Source organism: Schistocerca cancellata, chromosome 7 (genome assembly GCF_023864275.1).
Source record: "Schistocerca cancellata isolate TAMUIC-IGC-003103 chromosome 7, iqSchCanc2.1, whole genome shotgun sequence".
Lineage (NCBI taxonomy): Eukaryota > Metazoa > Arthropoda > Insecta > Orthoptera > Acrididae > Schistocerca > Schistocerca cancellata.
The window spans coordinates 285,180,655-285,205,930 of NC_064632.1; the positions used below are offsets into that span (position 1 = coordinate 285,180,655).

General features: G+C 41.3%; 1 protein-coding gene and 1 pseudogene across 1 annotated transcript; one reads left to right on the forward strand and one right to left on the reverse strand.

Moving 5' to 3' along the window:
• The first annotated feature begins 5,395 nt into the window (after window positions 1-5,395).
• On the forward strand, window positions 5,396-10,197 carry LOC126092068 (ornithine decarboxylase 1-like). The gene is made up of 10 exons (XM_049907482.1): window positions 5,396-5,641; window positions 5,997-6,187; window positions 6,401-6,585; window positions 6,726-6,822; window positions 7,033-7,109; window positions 7,244-7,416; window positions 7,524-7,821; window positions 8,436-8,687; window positions 8,801-9,009; window positions 9,131-10,197. The coding sequence occupies exons 3-10, from the start codon at window positions 6,496-6,498 to the stop codon at window positions 9,363-9,365; spliced, it is 1,431 nt and encodes a 476-aa protein (XP_049763439.1). The 5' UTR covers window positions 5,396-5,641; window positions 5,997-6,187; window positions 6,401-6,495; the 3' UTR covers window positions 9,366-10,197.
• An 11,786-nt stretch (window positions 10,198-21,983) lies between these two features.
• On the reverse strand, window positions 21,984-24,841 carry LOC126092736 (ornithine decarboxylase 1-like; annotated as a pseudogene).
• Window positions 24,842-25,276: the final 435 nt, after the last annotated feature.

A 25,276-nucleotide genomic window follows, 5' to 3' on the forward strand; every position in this document is an offset into this window, starting at 1 on the left:
CATGTCGCACCTGGGATTCCACGCAGATAACATATTCCTGCACACTCACAAGACGTTCTTTGAGCCCCGATGTAGAAGTGGTCGTCGACGGGCCACCATATCTGACTGATAAATGGAAAGTCCCTTTAATCGTACGACTTGAATTGACACACTCAACAGATTTTAATTTGTAAGTGGGTTTAATACAGTTTAATCATGATCGAAAATATTACTTAAATGAACTGTTTTGTCGAAAACTAGGCACAAAACAAATGAAATGTGGCGTTGTTATATTTAAATTACAAATTATAAAAGCTTCTAGAAACACTGAAATAAAACAAAATCAATAGGGCTATCTTTTTGTTTCTGGTAGCGTCTGTATCGTTGGCTTCAGTACGATTCATAATAATAATAAGAAAACAGATTTTATTCGCTCCTCGTAAAATTATTAATGATGCGTAAATTGTTAGTTAAAAATCCATCAAAAAAGACTAATTAAGACTCGAGAAAATGTTCCAGTCCATGAATTATGTTTTTATTCTAATTTTATTTTGCATTTCCTTGCTGAGTGCGAGGTAAACTCATTGATTATATCATTAAAGTCAAGTTTAGCTGTTGCGTGGCCTTCTATCATGACAGCTAAATTTGACGGTCTACTTTGAAGTAGTGGCAACGGCCTTGCCGCAGTGGATACACCGGTTCCCGTCATATCACCGAAGTTAAGCACTGTCAGGTGTGGCCGGCACTTGAATGGGTGACTAGCTGCGCCGCCTTGCTCTGCTGCCATATTTCGGGGTGCACTCAGCCTCGTGATGCCAATTTAGGAGCTACTCGACCGAATAGTAGCGGCTCCGGTCACAGAAAACCATCATAACGGCCGGGAAAGCGGTGTGCTGACCACACACCCCTCCTATCCGCATCCTCATTGAGGATGACACGGCGGTCGGATGGTCCCGATGGGCCACTTGTGGCCTGAAGACGGAGCGCTGCTTATTTTGAACCAGTGATTAATCTACAGAATTTTGGGCGCCGGAACGCACTTCTTCAACCATGAAACACCACCCGTAGCGTTCACTGCTTTTCTCGAAAAGTTGTAAGTGGTTGAATACTACAAAAAAAAATCATCATTATTCTCCTACTGATTCTAATTTTTTGAAACTCTGCTCAAGAATCATGTTGTAATAGGAGTTCGTATCACTATTTGGACATTACAAATAGTTGGCACTAAAAGGCGAAAACTGAGCTTAAACAACTCTACATTTCGCGTTAATTTGTCCGCTTTCAAGCGCCTCTAGCAGGTAAACGAATGCTATGGAGACACAGGTAGCAGGTCAGCTGCTTTACAGGTGTTTCTATTGTATACTATGAATGAACTATATTATGTCACAAGTTGTTATGGTTCCTCCTGTTTTTAACCTTTTAAGGCAACAGCCAAGAGGGAATAACAAGAGGGAATAATAAGAGTGGACGACTGAGAACGAAGTGCTCGTATTGAAAATGGTGTAAGACAAGGATGTAGTCTTTCGCCCCTACTGTTCAATCTGTAGATCGAGGAAGCAGTGATGGAAATAAAGAAAGAGTTCAGGAGTGGAATTAAAATTCAAGGTGAAAGGATGTCAATGATACGATTTGCCGATGTCATTGCTATCCTGAGTGAAAGTCAAGAAGAACTACATGATCTGCTGATTGGAATGAACAGTCTAATGAGTACAGGGTATGGATTGAAAGTAAATCGAAGAAAGACAAACGTAATGAGAAGTAGTAGAAATGAGAACAGCGAGAAACTTAATATCAGGATCGGTGGTCACGAAGTAGATGAAGTTAGGGAATTCTGCTACTGAGCCAATAAAATAATCAGTGACGGACGGAGCAAAGAGGACATCAAAAGCAGACTAGCAATGGCAAAAAGGGCATTCCTGGCCAAGAGAAGTCTATTAATATCAAATGTCGGCCTTAATTTGAGGAAGAAATTTCTGAGAATGTACGTCTGGAGTACAGCATAGTATGATAGTGAAACTTGGACTGTGGGAAAACCGGAACAGAAGAGAATCGAAGCATTTGAGATGTGGTGCTACAGACGAATGTTGAAAATTAGGTGGACTGATGAGGTGAGGAATGAGGAGGTTCTGCGCAGAATCGGAGAGGAAAGGAATAAATATATGGAAAACACTGATAAGGAGAAGGGGGAGGATGACATCTGTTAAGACATGAGGGAAGGGCTTCCATGGTAGCAGAGGGAGCTGTAGAGGGCATAAACTGTAGAGGAAGACATCCAGCAAATAGTAGAGGGCGTAGGTTGCAAGTGCTACTCTAAGATGAAGAGGTTAGCACAGGAGAGGGATTCGTGGCGGGCCACATCAAACCAGTCAGAAGACTGATGACTCCCCCCCCCCCCAAAAAAAGGCAACTGGAGCATGGTTCTTCATTGATACCACGCTTCGTAAAACACTTCTTGAGTACGGATGGTGCCATTTTGTATTACAGCTGATGACCGACAACGCGAGTGAGGAACTACCATAAAGATCAGATGGGGCAAGTCTTGTACACTGCGTATAGGGACAGAAGCGGCTCTAATTGGGGAGTGCTAGAGGAGCCAAACGCTGAGCACCCGATCGAACACTAGTTATTAATTCTTACCTGGTACTCAGAGCCACAATATTACTAATTTCGTTTCGCATATAAACATGGCCAACACATTCATTTTTATGAGCGACAACTATTTAAATACTTGTGGCCACAGTGTTTAACTAGGACCTCCTGCAAGCAATCATGACGTTGGGAATATTCGCATCCGTATTGAATACAGCATTATGTGCGGGAAAGGTAACAAACGTTGTTGGCGGCAGGGCAGCCGAAACCGACGAACGGCAAGAATCTTCTCCAAGGCTGCTCTCCTTCCACGCTGCCTCTAATCGCCGATCAGCTTGCAGTGACAAAAGTCATGCGATACCTCCTAATATCATGCCGAACCTTCTTTTGCCCGACGTAGTGCGACATTTCGGCTTGGCATTGACTCAACAAGTGACTGGAAGACACCTGTAAAAATTTTGAACCATGCTGCCCCCATAGCCGTCCATAGCTGCGAAAGTGTTGTTGGTGCTGGATTTTATGCACGAACATATGCGATTATGTCCCACAAATGTTCGATAGGATTCATGTCGGGCGACCTGGGTGGCCAAATTATCCTCTCGAACTATCCAGAATATTATTCAAACAGCGAGCAGTTGTGGCCTGATGACTTGGCGCGTTATCATCCATAAAAATTCCATTGTTGAATGGCTACAACTGGACTTCAGGTAGTCATCGGTTCAGTTGGAGGACAGAATCCAGTTCATCCAATCTGTACACAACCATTATGGAGCCACCACCATCTTGCACAGTCTCTTGTTGATAACTGCGCCAAAGACGAATCCTACCATCAGCTCACCTGGATCTATGGTTCCGTGAGGACTGCGCCACAGACGAACCCTACCATCTGAAATGGGGACTCATCTGACCAGACCACGAATTTGCAGTCGTCTAGGGTCCAACCGATATCGTCACGAACCCCGGAGAGACGCTGCAGGCGATGTCGTGCTGTTAGTAAAGGCACTCGCAGCAGCCGTCTGCTGCCATAGTCCATTAGCACCAGATTCCGCCGCACTGTCCTAACATATACGTTCGTCCCACATTTATTTCTGCTGTTATATCACGTAGTGTTGCTTGTCTCTTAGGACTGTTAGCTTCACGCAACCGCTGTTGCCCTCTGTCGTTAAGCGCCATTGCGTTGTCAGTGTTGAGACGTAATGCCTGAAATTTAGTATTTGCATGGGGGCTTAATTAAAAGAATTAATGAATAAATGCAATAATTTTAGTAGCTGTGTGACCGGTTACGAAGTCTGGTAACCGGTTGGCCCTGACTAGTATTACCACGCAATCTGACTGCTTAAAATAAAAATGAAGAATGACAAGGAATTTTCGTTAACACAATTGATTGATTAAGTACTCTGCAACTATAAAAGCTACGAAACAAAAAAGCACAAGTGTAACTGTTCTGTGTGTGGTAGTGTGACTCAACGTACATGTATCTGGCTCGGTTCTTTCTCAACACAACAAATATTTTAAACGCCATTTACAATGAACCAATTGAAAAACCAGTAATACTATAATTGCACATAGAAACCAGAATTACAAGTCTAATAAATGAACATGAGCCAGACGCTTTGTTGATTGTACCTGTGAGCAAGAGGCATTGTCATTAAAGAAAACTGTAAAAGCTTTTTACCTCATACGAAAATTTTCCATTAGACCAGTTTCATAAATCAATAGCCCATCTCCTTTCTGAAAAACACTGTGACAATTGCAACTTCTTCCATCTATACATTACACCAACCGAACAGCATCTACTCTCTCGCCCAACAGAACAACTACTGCCTTCGACATCCTCTGAACTACTACTGCACCAGTGGAGGCGGAGGAATAATAATCTTTGGCGCAATCTCGGGCGCTGTGACTCAGTGTAGCCACCTTTCATATTCTCGGCACATTCTTGACACTATGAAATACTGAATACCCTAACGATTTACGAAATGAAATGTTCTATGAATCTAGCCCCTACTACCATTCCAGGTTCAAAGTCTGTTAATTTCCATTTTGCGGCCATAATCACGGCGGAAACCTTTTCACATGAATTACCTACATCATGTAGATGTAGAGACCTGAGTACAAATGACAGCTTCACCAATGCACTGCCCCTTTATACCTTGTGTACGTGATACCACCACCATCTGTATACGTGCATTCCACTACATGATACCATGACTTCTGTCGCCTCAGGGTAGTGCTGTAAATGAAGATTCTACAAAATGGCTTTTAGTATAAATCCTAAAACAAAATACCCCAATAATTTTTGGATACTAGGGCATTCTGGATTCGTTTGTCAGCGTTAACTTAAACGTCAGCTGAATCGCCAAGGTAATGCCCGCACTCCGGCAATGGAAAGCCACGAACGTGTCTGCGTACGAGTATCATCTCAGAACTAAGACAACAAGTAATAATTCATCGACTTCCGGAACCGTTACACGGCTAGCCTGTCCGAATCGACGTCACAGTGCGCCCAGTCGTTATGCAACGACAGCGACATCATATGATTTTTATCAACATTCTCACGGCTACTTAACAGTCTTGATGGAAGAGATAGGAGCTCCGTCCATTAATGATCACGTAGACCGAAGGTGACAACGAGTAAAAATAGCGACAGTATCATACTGAAGTGTGGCTACCTGTGGAGAGGGGGGGAAAACGTCTGACAGGAGTCCATTCTTGGACGAGTAACGCCACTTTCCAGATAAGAATTGTTCCCCACGGCCCATTAGCACGTTCTCCATGGTATATATAGCCACATTTGGTCTGGCGAAATCACCAGTGTCCACTTAGGGACATCAGAAGGCAGACGCTCTTGGAAGCGAATTTACTTTCGCCCAGCTATACGACATCTTACGCCGAGACTGCACAGATAACTCTGTGAAGGGTGCAGAGTGGTTTGCCGACCATACTTTTATAACTAGTGACCAGATCACCGGAATCTCACACCAGTTGCCTGGTGTATGGAAATTACAGTGAACGGCCTTAGTGAATGTGTTCAAGAGCTTTGAGTGTGCAACCTGGGCTGCACATAAATGAGGTAAGTCACGTTTAATTTACAGCTCCCGTACACTCCTCCATACAAGCTTACATTATAATTACCAATGTTCCACTGTAACACGGCACCCTTTGTCTAGAAGTACCACATATTGCGCTGGTGTCACTGAAGGAGGTTTGTTAGATCACCATACACCCATTTAATATCAACAAAAATCCATTCAAAGCTATCTATTTTGGTTGCTTTGGGTTAATGCCGTAACACATGAGATTTTTCTAAGTGTTTAGAGTTTCCTTTAATAGTGATATTAACATATGTATGGTAACATTACTATGGAACAGGTAGTGTGTTGTGATGCAGAAAACACACTGCTTTAATGGCGATGATTCTTTCACAGGGTGCTGTGACCTGTGCTCAACTGCGTCAGGGCCCAGCAACAGGTTTCTTCTTATACAAATCCAGCTGCCGACTGTACCTAAACGGGGAACCGCCTTGGGTACCACTCTTCTGACAGGCCAACAAGAATCTCTCATCTAATTTATTCTGCCTTCAAGTACAAATTGACTGAATCTAAGTGAGGGTTGCTTCGTAAGTATTTTACCTCACTGCTGAATACTGTTACACTATACCTTTCACTTTGCGTGTTGTAACAGTGCTGAACACACACCTTTCGAAATTACATGAATTTTTTGCCGATGGAATACTAATACTTTTTTATTTTGGTTAAATCAATGAGACTTGTTTCTTCCAAATTAATTATTTCAATACATGATAGACTATTGATTTTCTCTCTCTTTACAGTTCGCTTATTCCAACCAGCTTTTCTTAAAATCAAATACTGATTGATCATACCTTCTCCCAAGTATCATCTACCACTGATTCAAACAACATCCATCATGCAGCTAGGTAAAGTTGATGAACGTATTCATGTCATGGATGCCAGTTCAAACGCCTGGAGCGTCATAAAGGACATTGCAGAGTCAGGAGTAAGTACAGATGGCTTTTAACTGTCATAAATAGTTTATGATTCAATGAATTTTGATACGTCCATTTCAATACACATGTCATTGTCTCGGTAGCTCCTTACGTGAATCCCTTCTCACACATGGAATAACTTTTGTTTTAGCTTCAAGAGGAAGCATTCTACGTCTGTGACATTGGTGACATAATAAGCAAACACAAGGAATGGAAAATTAAAATGCCTAGAGTCCAGCCATACTACGGTATGTTTCCACTTCTCAGCAACAGTAGCAGTAGCACTTTCTATTCTCTAAGTTATGACTGAAATCAATTCTGCGAAGAATCTAATTTTCAAAATATGAGAGATATCACATACATCAGCTACAGCTGTCCTATGACAAAGCTATCTCCTGTTATTAGCCAGTACAAAATAATTATGATAATACAGTTGCTTACTCCCATTATTTTTGCAGCGGTGAAATGCAACGATAGCCTCACTGTGATTGAGGTTCTGGCTGCACTTGGAACTTGCTATGATTGTGCTTCAAAGGTGAGTGTACATTTCTATCATTCCTGATAAAAAACAGGAACTTATTTTGCATTATTAAGTGTATAGAGGACAAAATACAACATATGAGAAACATACTAAACACTTTTCAGTAAATTCGTATTACTTTGTTACAGGCGGAAATTGACAGAGTTCTTTCCGTTGGTGTCGATCCAAGCCATATTATTTTTGCAAATCCTGCTAAACCTGCATCGCATATTCGCCACGCAGCAGCTGTAGGTGTTGATCTGATGACTTTTGACAGTGACTGTGAGCTTCACAAAATCAAGACCCTATTTCCTACTGCCAAGTGAGTAAATGGAAATCAGAATCTACTTTTCATATTTATGGATACCTAGATCTCTCCCTTGCATAACATATTCGGTAACAACCTTTTCCTATTCAACTATGTTTTAGGCTGGTGCTACGTATCCGGTATGATGCTGCCGTCGCTCAGTGCCAGCTTGGGAACAAGTTTGGATGTGACCCAGACTCAGATGCGCCACGACTTATGAAACTGGCTCAGTCATTGGGCCTAGACATTGTGGGCATCAGTTTCCACGTCGGCTCTGGCTGTGACGATCCACCAGTATTCTACAAAGCCATTTCTGCCGCTCGAAGACTTTTTGATCTGGGGTCATCTCTTGGGTTCTCTATGAGTTTGCTTGATCTTGGTGGTGGCTATCCTGGCAACAAAGGTGCCCATTTAGATAAGGTAATGTTAGGAATTCTTAGCTCTCTTCTTACGACGGAACGCAAACTAGCATTTCTGACTCTGTTTTGTAACGGGTAACCCGTCTAAGCAGCTGAATTATCTTTCATCTCTTTTCTTCCCTCAGAATTTTTGAATTTATAACAACAGACACTCAAAATACTACTTTAAAGCACCTATGTAAAACATGTTATCTTAAAATCATTTATTCTTCTTATTTTTAGTTTCTTTGCTTTCGTAGCTCTTTACAATCAATTACCACAGCTTTAGACTAATTTGTTTTTACACTTTTGGTATACATTTCTGGATAGTTGGAATGCTTATTCCATTTTCAAGCCGCTTATCACTTTAAGAGATATGTTTAGCAAAGTCTGTCATTCTGCTGCAGATATACGATTTTTGATAATGGGTTTTCATGGAGACGTCTGGCACTAGTGTCAGCACTTTGGTAACTCCAATCAAATTGATGCAATTTTAGTACATTGTGAGCTTCTTATATTGCTTCCTGCCCATTTGCTGCATAATTCATTACGCAGTTTTCTACCAAATAAGCTGGCGTTTGTTTATTAAGAAGGAATACTATATGCTGTATCTCAAGATTATTTCCATATTTCCAGATTGCAGAGGTGGTGAACAGCGCCCTCGGAGAGTTCTTTCCTGAACCAGATGTTCACGTAATTGCAGAACCAGGACGTTATTATGTTGCCTCAGCTTATACTCTTGCTACAAATGTTCACTCCAAGAGAGAACTTATCAACCCAAAGGATGGGTCCATCACATCAGTCATGTACTATGTAAATGATGGAGTGTACGGCAGTTTCAATTGTATTCTGTATGATCACATGAAAGTGACACCAGTGCCTCTCAAAGTAAGTCAGACAATATTTGTGTATTATTTTCTCATATGCTATATAACACCGACATAATTAAGAAATGAAAGGAAAAGTGATCATTGCTCTAACACGCGATGTTTGTTTTATAGGCAGCTGGACTTGAAATGCGTCCGTGTTCTGTCTGGGGACCAACTTGTGATGGTCTGGATCAAATAGTTGAGTCTACTATGCTACCAGAGTTGGATATAGGAGACTGGCTGATTTTTGAGAATATGGGTGCTTACACACTGCCTGTGGCGTCTCCATTCAATGGCTTCCCTGTTCCCAAAGTGCATACTGTGATTGACGTCCAAGGCTGGTAAGTAAGGTTTTCCTTTTCCAGAATCTGACGGTCGTCGCAAATATTCAAAATATCTAAATAGGTTGCAAGATTAATTTGTTATTGTAACCTTACTTATTGTTTCTGTAAATCCATACAGGTTGCTGCTCAAAGACCGACTACCCATGACGGAGAATCATTTTGTCATTGGAAACACACCAGCAAATCTACACCTGGGTCTATCCATAGATGGTCAAGGCAACATTGATGAGTGGGATGAAGTTCACATGCCTGTTTCATCTTCTGATGATGAGATTATGGATGATCACATGTCACATTCAGCTGTAGGCTCAAGCATCGTATATCCATTCCTTCAGATGGGACAAGTCAATTAGGATCGGATGGAGGCGTCTCTGCACCTCAGTTACAAGAGATCATAACGTACTAGGTTATTTTACTCCTCGTTTGCAAAAAACGAAAAAATTAGCTGTTTTCTTCTGTGGCTTTCTGTTTCTTTTGTGTTAAAATCTCACTGCATGTAAGATGATGTATCAAGTGACCGTTTTGTGTACTGCAGCTCAATGCCTGAAATTTGTTTAAGGGACTAATACATGAATCTCAGAATACCTTAAAGTATAAAGGTTTCTCCAAAGTCCTTTCAGGTACTCAGCTGTCTGCCAAGCTATCATTGCAAAAGCCCAAGCAGAATAGAATGTATGTATACACTCAATACCTGAATAGCATCTACATTGTTGGAACCAGAGGGAACAAATAAAAATCTGTCACTGCCGTGTGTGATGTGATTTATGCAAAGTGATAATTTGTTGTTGTAAAATGTGTAATAGTTTCAGTTTAATGAAACTCATCACATGATAACTTGGGTGCAGAGGTAAGAAACAATTCCATGTAAGGATGTTCCTTTAATGACAGTTTCCTTCGAGACAGTTTTTCTGTTTAGCTTGTAATTAGAGGAAATACCATCTTAAGTAGCAGTTTCTAATGTTGAGAACCTTGTCCTAGAAAGATGTTAAGTCTTTGTAAACTGTTATACTGTTGTCATATTAATGATGTTCTTCACGACCGAATACTGTAGCAAATATATTTGTCTCTAGTGCTATTTGAGGACGTAAGTTGAGGTATGGATACAGATGAGTTTATTTGGAAAGCGTCTTTGTGGTTGAATAAGTGAAGAGGCAGCATCTTCGCTTGAATTTGTGAATTTTTTATTTATGGTCTTTTATAATAAATCTAATTATTTAAACGAGTATTTGTTATATTTTTCATTTACGCCATTATAGCCTAATGGCTACCATACAGAAGTACAACAAAGTGATTATCATAACAAGCGTCATTCTACAATTCTGCTGAGAAAATTTCTCATCGTAAGAAAACCAATAGTGGTAGCAGGTTGCTAAGGGAGTGCTGCTGCATTAATGTTAAAATATTAGGGAGACGTATTTACTAGGAGTTCAAAAGAAGCCTTCAGTTGAAAAAGAGTCATTTGGATTGATTTTAATAACAACACAATGAAATCAAACAATTAATTAAGGGACGGGAAGTGCACAAATGTGGAAAAATGACTAACTCCAGAAGCAATTCGAATTGTATTGTATTTAGCTGGAAGAATGCAGCCTTGGTCTCACAACCAGAGATGATATCAAACAACACCGACACTTACATAATGAATATAATAATAGTTAATCTGTAAATCATAGTCACCATCGGATCACTCGCATGCCACCTGATTTCTCCATGTAAGATAACTTCATAAATCAAATTAGATGCATCTTACAGAACAGTAGAATCCTTTGTCACACAATATTCAGAGACGTCACACTGCATTTAAAATTACTTATATGCGTATCACAGATTAGATTAAGATACATGCAAAAACTCAGGTATGATGTCTGGACTGTAACTGAAACAACTGAATCGTATTGGCACAAAACAGTCTTCCAGCTAAATGCAATACAGTTGAGATGGCTACACTTCCTTTTTATTGAATTAGATGTCAATTTGTAATGTTAAGTGGATATACTATAACAGTTTTGATACTAAATGTAACACTTCTGTCACTGAATGTAACTGGGTTTTCTCTTTTGATGCTGTCAATTGTCAGGATGAGCATTCTAAAGCATTCTGTCAGGGTGAAAATATTAAATAAATTAACTTTTCTCTCTTAACAACATGTGGGCAGGGTGGGTTCTTCCTTGGCTCGGGTATGAGGTAGAATGAAACAGCATTTTTACATAAGATAACTTTTATTGAAAGTTCCGTACCACTGTATCTTACTGAATGTTCTGGTTCGGAGAGCGGCAGCTGTGTCGTTTGCGTAGCCTTCTGCTGCGGCAGCGGCTGCGTCTGATTACGCGTGGCGGTGTGTATCTCGTGTCGCCGTCTCGCCCAGTTGATTGGAGACGCGCAGCGCGAGGTGGCCCGTTTAATTATTGCGAGCGAAGTCGTGCATCGGATGGTGATACCTTGGATGTGGCGTCCCAGTGTTTCTCTTCTCTAAGCGGCCACGTGTGTTGTGCGTCGGCCAGCGGAGCGGCGCGGCGGGGGAAGGCCAGTCTCCCGGACTCGAACAACGGACTCCCGCTTGCCAGTTTTCGGCTGTCAGATCTTCATCCCAGCTCACAGGTGACTGCTGATGTGAGGCCGTCTCCTTCCCGTCCTCACGAGTCACCCGGGTACGTAAAAATCAGACTTCAAATACCTCTCAACTTCTGTCTTCTGGTGCCGAGGCTGCTGCTTGCTATTCCATTACAGCGGCGGACTTGGTGCGTCTGTGCATGATGCAGTCTCTTCTTGCATGACGGTCTTCAGCACCGAAACTGACTGAAAACAACTACTACGCTTATTCACTTCTTCGTCTTCTTCGTCTCTCGTCTCCGTCTTCGTCTCCGTCTTCATCTGTCGGGCCCACCGCGTCTCGCGTATTTATTCACTTCAGTTCACTGGAGGTGAACGACTTCACGGCCATTGCCTCTTCTGTCACGTTGAAAAGCTTCTCGAAGAATCTTCTTAACGTCGGTCATTGGCTCTTGGGATGTAGGCGAGGGCCTTTGCTCACATGTGACAACTGAGAAACACGTGAGCCGGTCATTGCCTCTTCTGCCACGTTGAAAAGCTTCTCGAAGAATCTTCTTAACGTCGGTCATTGGCTCTTGGGATGTAGGCGAGGGCCTTTGCTCACATGCGACAACTGAGAAACACGTGAGCCGGTCGGGCGATGCCCTGACGGCTGAATCGACAGCGCCCGCTTATGTGGAACTTGGCTGACTTCACGGTCATTGTCTCTTCTGTTCTGCTGTTCTGCCCGCTGAATGCCAGTATGTAACTCTCTGAACTAAACCAAGTTTTTCATTTATGTTCTAATTTCTACTTCACTTTGATTTCACTAATTTATTTACTTAAGTACCGCCCAACAATACATATTCGAAAGTTAAATTTTCATTGTGAAAGTTCTCAAAGATAACATCGTCAATATCTAATTTCATTTGCTTCTTTTCTTGTTTTTACATTTTGGTAATCATAGGCACTTTGGATTATGATTTTTCAAAAGCTAATACGCTGTAACTATTGTAGTTAGTACAGAAATATGTATTTTTGCTTATTCTGAATTCTAACTGTTAATACCGCAAAGGCTTTCACAGATCATTAGCAACTACTGTTTCCTGCATTTCAACTCCAAAATGCCGCACAGCAATCCAAAATGCTACACAACAGTTCACATTGCTATGCAATATTTACATCCTAAACATAACTTGGTACTTGTAACAATACGGTATAACATAACACTCCCTTTTAAGCTCTCTTAAATCAACCCTCCTCTCTGACAAACACTCTACTTCTCCACCTTGTTTCAAAGTTAGAGAGTAATTTGGAGCGTATTTGCATAAATTCATCAAGAGGCTTGTTGTGGCTCTATCCAGTTAGGTGAGGAGAATGAAGTTGCGGGGTTGTCACATAACTGTCACAATGTTTTATAGGATGCAGCTGCAAAGGGCCGATTGTATAAAGCATTTAACCTTAGATTAAGACGGAAAAAGACCTCAGATCAAGCTTAACCTGGAAATCTGCGTTGTGTAAACCTTAATCCTAGATTATATCACCGGTAAGTCGCATCATATCTGAGTGGCGATAATTCGCAGTTCAGAGTCAGGTTAAACTGCAGTCGTCAGTTTATGTTGTAGTGGCATTACGAAACATCGCTTTTGTTTTTAGCAAGTACAAATTGAAATAATAAAGAAAGTTGCGGTCAACACAAGAAAGTGGTAAGTAAATAAGTTATGTGACTACACCATTCCCACACCACCCATGGTCGAAACACTATTTTTCGATGTGGAAGGTTAAGTTAAGGATATCACTGGCTTTTGTGTGTGCGTAATGATTAATCTCACAAACGTTTGTGGGAGACGACTCGTAATTTATGTGATTAGTTCAGGGGCATTTTATAGACACTTAGCAGCAGAGTGTGTAAGATAAATTCGAAATATTTGCAGTGAACAGTTAAGTATGCGAATTCTGATAGCAGTCAATAACGATTCAGTATCTCTTATACACAGTCAATAAATTTTTTGGGTTTGTGACCGCATCGTCAGTGTGCTTACAGTAAACGAAAAAATAAAACGCCATGAAGAAGGTCACTTGCAACAGTGACCGAAATGTCAGTAGTTTTACATATTGACAATGCGGTCACAAACCCAGAAAAATATTACTGACTGTGACAATGGCCACGGAAATGTACGTGTATATCTTTTATGCATATTCTCTCTTGGCTCGAGTAGCAGTAACTATGCAATTCGTATTAAATTTTTAACTACCCAACTAATTTCCTTCAACTGTCATGACACTCCAACGTACGTTGATGAACAGAACACAAAATAGTTTTTTAGCAATATAACGTTACACAAGTAACAATCCTTCAAATATTTCAGTCGCTCAGAGGTTGTGTTGTGGACTACAGCGTAAAAAATCTCATGTTCGAACACGTCAGTTCTCTGAAATTTTTTTTTCCATTTTTACAACTTTCTATATTGTATTGGTCATAAAAATATTGTAACAATACCATACTCCCTGTTGTCCGAGCGTTCTGTACTTCTCCCGGCCAAAATTCTCCAACAAACCTACTTGATGTGAATTACATTGCTTCCTTTCGTTTACTTTACAGATATCTGAGTATGAAGATGTGTCTGCTTAGGACGACGATGAGATCCAACGAGCTCCCCGCATGTTCCATGAAAGGGAATTAAATGATAAATAATTTAAGCTGAGGTTTCGCTTGGACTAAAATACTGTGCAGCAGTTTTAACTAAGGTTGAGAGAGGATCTGCTGAAACCAGCCACTGACTCCAATGTACATGCTGCTTTTAACATTGCTGTTTTATGTTCCAGGAAGCTTTTTCAGATGGTGGTTGGCAACTTCTTCAAAACAGACGTAGCAACAGCTTGCAGAGCTGACGTAAGGAAAATCCAACAATATTTTTATCAGATAACGCGTTTTCCTCTTGTTTTACGCGCTATTGACTGTACCCGCACTCCCATCAAATCTCCTGGTGGCGAAAGTGCGGAGATATTTAGGGATCGTCAAGGGTGGTTAAATGTCCAAGCAATCTCAGACGCTGAGCTACGATGTTCCAGTATTGTGGTTAGACTACCGGGATATGCCCAAGACAGCAACATTTTCGAAAACTCACGCATACATGCTGAGTTGGATTTAGGAGAAATTGCGGAAGGGATATTCCTAGCAGACAGTGGCTATCAGGATTGCAGGTATTTTGTAAAAATTGTTTTGTTTATTTATAGACACAATCACATGTTTGTGACACAGTCATAACCGGTTGCGGCCATACAATGACCATCTTCAGATTCTAAAGGTGGCATACACTGAACCTGTGGTCATTGTATGGCCGAAACCGGTTAGGACTGTGTCATAAACATGTGATTGCGTCTACAGATAAACAAAAAAATTTTTACAAAATAATCAGTCAGGCACTCCATAGACAAAGTGTCGTTTTATCCAAAATTGCAGGTATTTGTTGACGCCGATACTCCGCGAAGAAATGGCGGCTAAGCGAACCTGTAATGGGCCCACAAGAAAAGCAGATCAGCAGTTGGCAGTATGTTCGGAGTGGCTTCTCTGTTTAAATCAAAGTAAATCGCGCAGCAGTTATTATAGTTGCAACATTTGTCCTGCACAATACACACTGACGGAAAAAATCGCAGCATAAAGTAGGACTTGCGCGACGTAAACGAAAGTTCGTAAGTGTGTTTCTACATTTGAAAGATGATATCTATCAAATTTCGCGCCAGTCGCATAAGATTGGCGCTATTAGCGCCACAATGAGGATGCAAATCAGCTTGCAGTCTCGTTTTCAAATGGTTCAAATGTCTCTGAGCACTATGGGACTTAACATCTCAGGTCATCAGTCCCCTAGAACTTAGAACTACTTAAACCAAACTAACCTAAGGACATCACACACGTCCATGCCCGAGGCAGGATTCGAACCTGCGACCGTAGCGGTCGCTCGGTTCCAGACAGAAGCGCCTAGAACCGCTCGGCCACACCGGCCGGCAGTCTCGTTTTCAAACTGATTAAAATTTGCTAAAGTTTTTACCTGTTGTTCTAATATGTGAACAGGAACTTAATTGCTCATTTACAACCTGTTTGGTAAATCATTACCGCCTCTCATAAGCGAATGAAATATTATACTGGGTTCAGTGCAGAAATATTTTTTGGAGGACGACACTTTTGTCTGTTTGTTACCTTTACTTAAAATAAGCACAAATCTTAATACATCCATACACAGCGTTACAGTATGAGAACTCGTATAGCAGATTGTTCAAACACAATAGGAGTACGACCAGTGGTAATATTTAGTGCTGAAACTTCCTGGCAGATTAAAACTGTGTGCCCGACCGAGACTCGAACTCGGGACCTTTGCCTTTCGCGGGCAAGTGCTCTACAAACTTTTTTTTTTTTTTTGTTAATTCTCATTTTGTTCTCTTTTGTTCGTTGCATCTGCTCGGGGCGGACGTCGTAAGACATCCGTTTAACTTCGTTGTTGATCGGTTAACTCAGTTTTTTTTTTTTTTATTACAAAGGGCAGCTAACCCTCTGACCAAACACGCTGAGCTACCGTGCCGGCATCAACTGAGCTACCGAAGCACGACTCACGACCGGTACTCACAGCCTTACTTCTTCCAGTACCTCGTGTCCTACCTTCCAAACTTTACAGAAACTCTCCTGCGAACCTTGCAGAACTAGCACTCCTGAAAGAAAGGATATTGCGGAGACATGGCTTAGCCACAGCCTGGGGGATGTTTCCAGAATGAGATTTTCACTCTGCAGCGGAGTGTGCGCTGATATGAAACTTTCTGGCAGATTAAAACTGTGTGCCCGACCGCTGCAGAGTGAAAATCTCATTCTGGAAACATCCCCCAGGCTGTGGCTAAGCCATGTCTCCTCATTATCCTTTCTTTCAGGAGTGCTAGTTCTGCAAGGTTCGCAGGAGAGATTCTGTAAAGTTTGGAAGGTAGGAGACGAGGTACTGGCAGAAGTAAGGCTGTGAGTACCGGCCGTGAGTCGTGCTTCGGTAGCTCAGTTGGTAGAGCACTTGCCCGCGAAAGGCAAAGGTCCCGAGTTCGAGTCTCGGTCGGGCACACAGTTTTAATCTGCCAGGAAGTTTCATATCAGCGCACCCTCCGCTGCAGAGTGAAAATCTCATTCTGGAATATTTAATGCTGTTCCCTCCACTGTTTCGCGAAATTGTCAAATTTATACACAGCCATAACTTATTGTTGTGGCCAGCTGTTGTCAGTTGTTTCATGCGTACCGCTTGCACACGCTCTGCGTGAGCCAAAGGTCGAACAAGCTCGATACTGCACTGAACGCAGCGGCGTATCAGGAAATCTCGAGCCCGTTCGAACGCGTATATCGTTTTCTCAGCCCTAAAAAGAATCCATGCTTGTGTGTTGCGTATCTATGTGTAATTAGAGGTTATTTTTAGTTCAAATTACGCTATTGTGTGCTATCACAGTTTATTATCTTAGTACAATATCGTTCTTACCAGCTCAGTGAAAATATATTTTCATTTTCATTGCCATCAACGAGAACAATATTTTCATTTGAAGTTACTGTCTCCTCATTCACTGACGTGAAAGAACTACAGCCTTCAGTGTTACTTGAATCTCTGTCGGAACTAGGACGTAACGTACAATATTATAAACTACATTTTAAGCAGCAAATTCGCTTCAAAATATTTACGCGAACGTATTAATAATGCTTACAGACCACTGCATGTAACTTCTGGATGAAAATCAGCATTGTCATCGAACGGATTAGAGACACGAAAAAATTTTGGTCTGGAGGCTGCAATGAGTTCAGTCCACTTTCTGTAACCGCAGACCTCACGGATTTACCTCCTCCTGTTTATGCTTTTCAACCTTGAAAAAATTTCACTCTGTGTTTGCTCCAGTTTATACACCACATGGAATTCCATGACGATGAAGAGTGCCGCAATAATTGTAAAGTGAGTCTTACGATTATACCTCGTCATGCACGATTGCTTTCGTGGTCATTTTCTTAAAACACTGAAGCGCCAGAGAAACTGGCATAGGCATGCGTATTCAAATACAGAGATATGTGAACAGGCAGAATACGGCACTGCGGTCGGCAGCGCCTATATAAGACACACAAGTGTCTGACGCAGTTGTTAGATCGGTTACTGCTGCTACAATGGCACGTTGTCAAGATTTAAGTGAGTTTGAAAGTGGTGTTATAGTAGGCACACGACTGATAGGACACACCATCTCCGAGGTAGCAATGAAGTGGGGATTTTCCCCGTACGACCATTTCACGAATGTACTGTGAATATTAGGAATCCAGTACAACATCAAATCTCCGACACTGCTGCGGCCGGAAGAAGATCCTGCAAGGCATGAACCGTCATCTGCGACATTGGACTGTTGATGACTGGAAACATGTTGCCTGGTCGGACGAGTCTTGTTTCAAATTGTATTTAGCGGATGGACGTGTACGGGTATGGAGACAACCTCATGAATCCACGTACCCTGCATGTCACCGGGGCTGTTCAAGCTGGTGAAGGCTTTGTAATGGAGTGGCGCGTGTGCAGGTGGAGCGATTGGGACCTCTGACACGTCTAGACACAAATCTAACAGTTGACACGTACGTAATCATCCTGTCTGATCACCAGCATTAATTCGTGTCGGTTGTACATTCCGACGGGGAATTCCAGCAGGACAGTATGACACCCCACACGTCCAGAATTGCTACAGAGTGGCTCCAGGAACACTCTTATGAGTTTAAACACTTCGGCTGGCTACCAAACTCCTCAGACTTGAACATCATTGAGCATACCTGGGATGCCTTGCAACATGCTGTTCAGAAGAGATCTCCACCCCGTCGTACTCTTGCCGATTTGTGGACTGCCTTTCAGGTTTCATGGTGTCAGTTCCCTCCAGCACTACTTCAGACATTATTCGCGTCCATGTCACGTCGTGTTCCGACATTTCTGCGTGCTCGCAGGGGCCCTACACGACGTTAGGCAGATATACCTGTTTCTTCGGCTTTTTATAAAACTTTTTCAGACACTACCAGTCACAATCTGTTTCAATGTTCTGCGAATTAAAGACAACCGCAGTTTCTTCCCACGCCTGTACCTTGTCGGCTGTAGGCGCTTAATCCGTGTCTTTCTTTTTTGCGTTCCATGGTGTCTTTGGATCGTCCAAAAATGATTTCTAGAAGTGAAACTTTTTCGTATTCGGAGAAATTTTACTATACCTCCATTTTATGTTTACTTCCTTCCATCCTTGTAACACACCTTCGATAGTCAATATTGTATATCTAGAACTTGCTACAATTGCAGATTATCAAGATAGAAGTGAGTTTGAACGTGGTGTTATAGTCAGCCTAAGAGCGTTGGGACACAGCATCACCGAAGTAGCGATCAAGTGTGGATTTTCCCGAACTACCATTTCACAAGTGTACCCTGAATGTCAGGCATCCGGTAAAACATCAAATCTCCGACATCGCTACGGTCGGAAAAATATCCTGCAACAACGGGACCGCCGGCCGGAGTGGCGGAGCGGTTCTAGGCGCTTCAGTCCGGAACCGCGCGACCGCTACGTTCGCAGGTTTGAATCCTGCCTCGGGCATGGATGTGTGTGATGTCCTTAGGTTAGTTAGGTTTAATTAGTTCTAAGTTCTAGGCGACTGATGACCTCAGAAGTTAAGTCGCATAGTGCTCAGAACCATTTGAACCATCTTCCGGAGCCGAAGGCCCACTAGTGTACCCTTGATGACTGCATGACACGAAGATTTACGCATCGCCTGGGCCCATCAACACCAACATTGCACTGTTGATGACTGGAAACATATTGCCTGGTAAAATTGTATCGAGCGGATGGACGTGTACAGGTATGGAGACCACCTCATGAATCCATGTACCATGCATGCCACCAGGGAATTGTTCAATCTGGTAGAGGCTCTGTAATGGTGTGCGGCGTGTGCAGTTGAAGTGATATGGGACTCCTGATGCATCTAGATACGATTCTGACAGGTGACACGTACGTAAGCATCCTGTCTGATCACCTGCATCCATTCATGTCCATGGGGCATTCTGACGGACTTGACCAATTCCAGCAGGACAATGCAACACTCCACACATCCAGAATTGCTACAGAGTGCTCCAGGAAAACACTTCTGATTTAAAAACTTCCGCTGGCCACCAAACTCCCCAGACATGAACATTATTGAGCATTTCTGGGCTGCCTTACAACTTGCTGTTCAGAAGAGATCTCCACCCCATCGTACTCTTGCGGATTTATGGACACCCCTTCAGATTTCATGGTGTCAGTTCCCTCCAGCACTACTTCAGATATTATTAGAGTCCATGGCACGTCTTTTTGCGGTACTTCTGCTTGCTCGCAGGAGCCCTACATGATATTAGTCAGATGTACCACTTTTTACGGCCTGTCCGAGTATATCAGCGTTGTAATTACAGACAGGGTGAACGTACTCGAAGAGATTGGTCTGGTCTTCCGTATGTTTTTAATTTTAATCAGCGTAATAAATACATATTCGCTTTTGTTTAGTTCCACGGTGATTATTGTGCTTTTCATTTTTAGTAAAAGTTGGCTTAATTAGTCCATTTCTGTTCGATGCAAGCATCTGTAACGAATTATATCGTCTTTCTTACGCCCCAAATTGGACCAAATTGCTGCGAGTGAAATCTTTAGCTGTTGTTTCTGCGATTCTCGAGGGACCAATCTACCACGGTACAAGGTAGTCTTAGTGTCACGCTCAGCTTACTCGAAACGAGCTGGTGAACACGTCATTTTGACGTCACTTCCGAGTCTCCGGAGCCGCGCAGGGCTTAGGTTCGTGTCCATGCCTTGGATGTTTCATATACACTGGCCCGGGCGACGAACCCGGTTAATGGCGGGCGCACTATTTCAATACATTGGCTGCATTATTCCAGTTAAAGGCAATACAATACATGTTGCAATTTTCTTAACTTTCAGCAGTTCCAGTTCTTTGATTCTTTGTTTGGCATTGTGTTGTCACTATCATTACTCACTACAAACCAACCCGGTTAATGGCTGGCGCACTATTTCAATGTATTGGTTGCATTATTCCAGTTAAAGGCAATACAGTACATATTACAATTTTCTTAACTTTCATCAGTTCCATTTCTTTGGTTCTTTGTTTGGCATTGTGTTGTCACTATCATTACTCACTACAAAAATTCTTCAGATCTTAAGGATTCTTTTGAATTAGTAGTAAATAAATCTCCCTAAGTTTTTAACGTTAATACGGAAGCACTTTGTTAGCTACTTGCTATCATTGTTCTCAGGACTATGTTATGGAATACTGCCTTTTTTAATAACTTTACTTTACTTCCATACATTATCAATTTTCTCAGAATAATTTATAATGCCACTTGTTAATGGTTTTGCTCTACTTCCATACGGTACTCATTAGGTTATAATGGAGTAAAGGCAAATAAAACAAATATTTATTTAAATAACACGATTTATTATAAAATATGGTACATAAAAAATTACAAAATCAGGCAAAGATGCTGCCTCTTCACTTATTCAACCACAGCAACACCTTCCAAATGAAATCAACTGGTTCCATATCTCAAGTTATCTCACCCAAATATCAGTGGAGACAAATGAATTTCCTAGTGCATTTGGTGTTAAGAAACATTATTGTTTTGTTAAAAGTATAACATTTTACGAAGAATTGAACTAGTTCTAGAACAAAGTTTCCACCATTTGACAACGCTATTATGGTGATATTTCCTCACATAACTAGCTAAGAAAAACTGTCTCTAAGTAAACTGTCGTTAAAGGAACATCTTTACATTGAGTTATTTCATTCCACTGTACCGAAGTTATCATGTGAATAGTTTCATTAAACTGAAACTATTATGTATTATACATAACAAAATAGGATTTGCCACAAATCGTACCATACACCTCAGTAACAGATCTTTGTTTATTTGTTCTGCTTCCTATGGCGCAGATGCTATTCATGTGTTGAGCGTACAACAGAATTCTCTAATTGGGCCTAAATAAATACAATTTATGCTTTTGCAGTGAGATATCTACAGACAGGCGAGTGCCCGAAATAGCTTTGGAGAAACCTTGATAGTTTAAATTACTCTGAGATTCATGTTTTAGTCCCTTAACCAAATATCAGGCACTGAGCTGCAGTACACTAAAGAATTTTAATGAATATCTGCCTTCCCTGTCACACCTAACTTAATAAAATGTAACTTACATAGGTGTTGTGTTGTATCCCTGCCATGACTGACAGTTTGTCACTTGATACATTGTCTTATACGCAAAGAGATGCTGACACAAAAGAAACAGACAATTGCAGGAGAAAATCGCTAAGTTTTTTCGGTAAGGAAGAAGTAAAATAACTAAACGCATTATCATGTACTGTCACTGAGGTGCAGACATACTTCCATTCGGTTCTAATTAACTTGTCCCATCTGAAGGAATGGATATATCACACCTGCGCCCAGAGTTGCAGGCAACATGTGGTCATCCGCAACTTCATCATCAGAAGATGAAACAGGCATGTGGACTTCATCCCACTCATCAATGTTGCCTTGACCATCTATGGATAGACCCAGGTGTAGATTTGCTGGTGTGTTTCCAATAACAAAATGATTCTCCGTCGTGGGTAGTAGGTCTTTGAGCAGCAGCCTGTATGGATTTCCAGAAACAATAAGTAAGGTTACAATAACAAATTAATCTTGCAACCTATTTAGATATTTTGAATACTTGCAACGACCGTCAGATTCTGGAAAAGAAAAACCTTACTTACCAGCCTTGGACGTCAATCACAGTATGCACTTTTGGAACAGGGAAGCCATTGAATGGAGACGCCACAGGCAGTGTGTAAGCACCCATATTCTCAAAAATCAGCCAGTCTCCTATATCCAACTCTGGTAGCATAGTAGACTCAACTATTTGATCCAGACCATCACAAGTTGGTCCCCAGACAGAACACGGACGCATTTCAAGTCCAGCTGCCTATAAAACAAACCTCGCGTGTTAGAGCAATGATCACTTTTCCTTTCATTTCTTAATTATGTCAATGTTATATAGCATATGAGAAAAAATACACAAATATTGTCTGACTTACTTTGAGAGGCACTGGTGTCACTTTCATGTGATCATACAGAATACAATTGAAACTGCCGTACACTCCATCATTTACATAGTACATGACTGATGTGATGGACCCATCCTTTGGGTTGGTAAGTTCTCTCTTGGAGTGAACATTTGTAGCAAGAGTATAAGCTGAGGCAACATAATAACGTCCTGGTTCTGCAATTACGTGAACATCTGGTTCAGGAAAGAACTCCCCGAGGGCACTGTTCACCACCTCTGCAATCTGGAAATATGGAAATAACCTTGAGATACAGCATACACTCTCACTAAACAATCACCAGTTTATTTCGTAGAAAACAGAGTAATGAATTATGCAGCAAGTGGGCAGGAAGCAATATAAGATGCCAACAATGTGATAAGATTTCATTATTTTGATTGAAGTTACCAAAATAACAACACTAGTGCCAGACTTCCCCATGAAAACCCGTTATCAAAAATCGTATACCTTCAGTAAAGCGATAGACTTACTATCTCTCAACGTAACAAGCTACTTGAAAATGGAACAAGCATTCCAGCTACCCAGATATGTATACAAATGTGTGAAAATAAATGAGTCCAAAGGAAGTGGTAATTGGCAGTAAAAGCTAAGGAAACTAAACAAAGATGAAGTAATGGTCTTAGTAAACATAACATATTTAATATTACTACATTAAAGTGAAAACTGAGTACTTATTGCCATTAGGTCATCAATTCTGAGTGATGAAAAGAGTTGAAAGACAGTTAAATTCCTCAAAAAAGGGAATAAAGTTAGCATTTCCAATATGGAGTCAGAAATGCTAGTTTGTGTGGCCTCATAAAAAGACAGCTAAGAATTCCTGACATTACCTTGTCTAAATGGGCACCCTTGTTACCAGGATAGCCACCACCAAGATCAAGCAAACTCATGGAGAACCCAAGAGCAGACCCCAGATCAAAGAGTCTTCGAGCAGCAGAAATGGCTTTGTAGAATACTGGTGGATCGTCGCAGCCAGAGCCGACATGAAAACTGATCCCCACAATGTCTAGGTCCAATGACTGAGCCAGTTTCATAAGGCGTGGTGCATCTGAGTCTGAGTCACATCCAAACTTATTTCACAACTGGCACTGAGCGACGGCAGCATCATACCGGATACGTAGCACCAGCCTAAAACATAGTTGAATAGGAAAATGTTGTTACCGAATATGTTATGGAAGGGAGAGGTCGAGGTATCCATGAATATGAAAAGTAGATTCTGATTTCCATTTACTCACTTGGCAGTAGGAAATAGGGTCTTGATTTTGTGAAGCTCACAGTCACTGTCAAAAGTCATCAGATCAACACCAACAGCTGCTGCGTGGCGAATATGCGATGCAGGTTTAGCAGGATTTGCAAAAATAATATGGCTTGGATCGACACCAACGGAAAGAACTCTGTCAATTTCCGCCTGTAACAAAGTAATACGAATTTACTGAAAACTGTTTGGTATGTTTGTCATATATTGTATTATATCCTCTATACGCTAAATAATGCAAAATAGTTCCTGTTTTTGAACAGGAATGATAGGAATGTACACTCACCTTTGAAGCGCAATCAAAGCAAGTTCCAAGTGCAGCCAGTACCTCAATCACAGTGAGGCTATCATTGCATTTCACCGCTGCAAAAATATTATTTGTAAGTAATTGTGTTATCCATAATTATTCTATACTGGCTAATAACAGAAGAAAGCTTTCTCATAGGACAGCTGTAGTTGATGTAGGTGGTATCTCTCATAGTTTAAAAATTACATGCTTCTCAGAATAGATTTCAGTCATTACTTAGAGAACACACAGTCCTAATGCTACTGTTGCTGAGAAGTGGAAACATACCATAGTATGGCTGGACTCTTGGCATTTTGATTTTCCATTCCTTGTGTTTGCTTATTATGTCACCGATGTCACAGACGTAGAATGCTTCCTCTTGGACCTAAGACAAAAATTATTCCGTGTGTGAGAAGGGGATTGACATAAAGAGTTATCTAGTCAACGACATTTCTATTGAAATGGACATATCAAAGTTAATTGAATCACAAGGTATTTATGACAGTTAAAAGCCATCTGTACTTACTCCTGACTCTGCGATATCCTTTACGACGCTCCAGACGTTTGAACTGGCATCCATGACATGAATACGTTCGTCAAGTTTACCCAGCTGCATGATGGATGTTATTTGAATCAGTGGCAGATGATACTTGGGAGAAGGTATGATCAATCGGTATTTGATTTTAAGAAAAGCTGGTTGGAATAAGTGAACTGTGAAGAGAGAGAAAATCAACAGTCTATCGTGTATTAAAATAATTAATTTGGAAGAAGTAAGTCTCATTGACTTAACCAAAATAAATATTTGTATTATACCGACCAAATATTCATGGAATTTCACAAGGAACGTGCGTTCAACATTACAATAACACACAAAGTAATAGGGATGTGTAACAGAATTAAGCAGTGAGGTAAACTACTTACGAAGCAACCCTCAGTTAGATTCAGTCAATTTGTACTTGAAGGCAGAATAAATTAGATGAGAGATTCTTGGTGATCTGTCAGAAGAATGGTACCCAAGGCGGTTCCCCGTTTAGGTGCAGTCTGCAGCTGG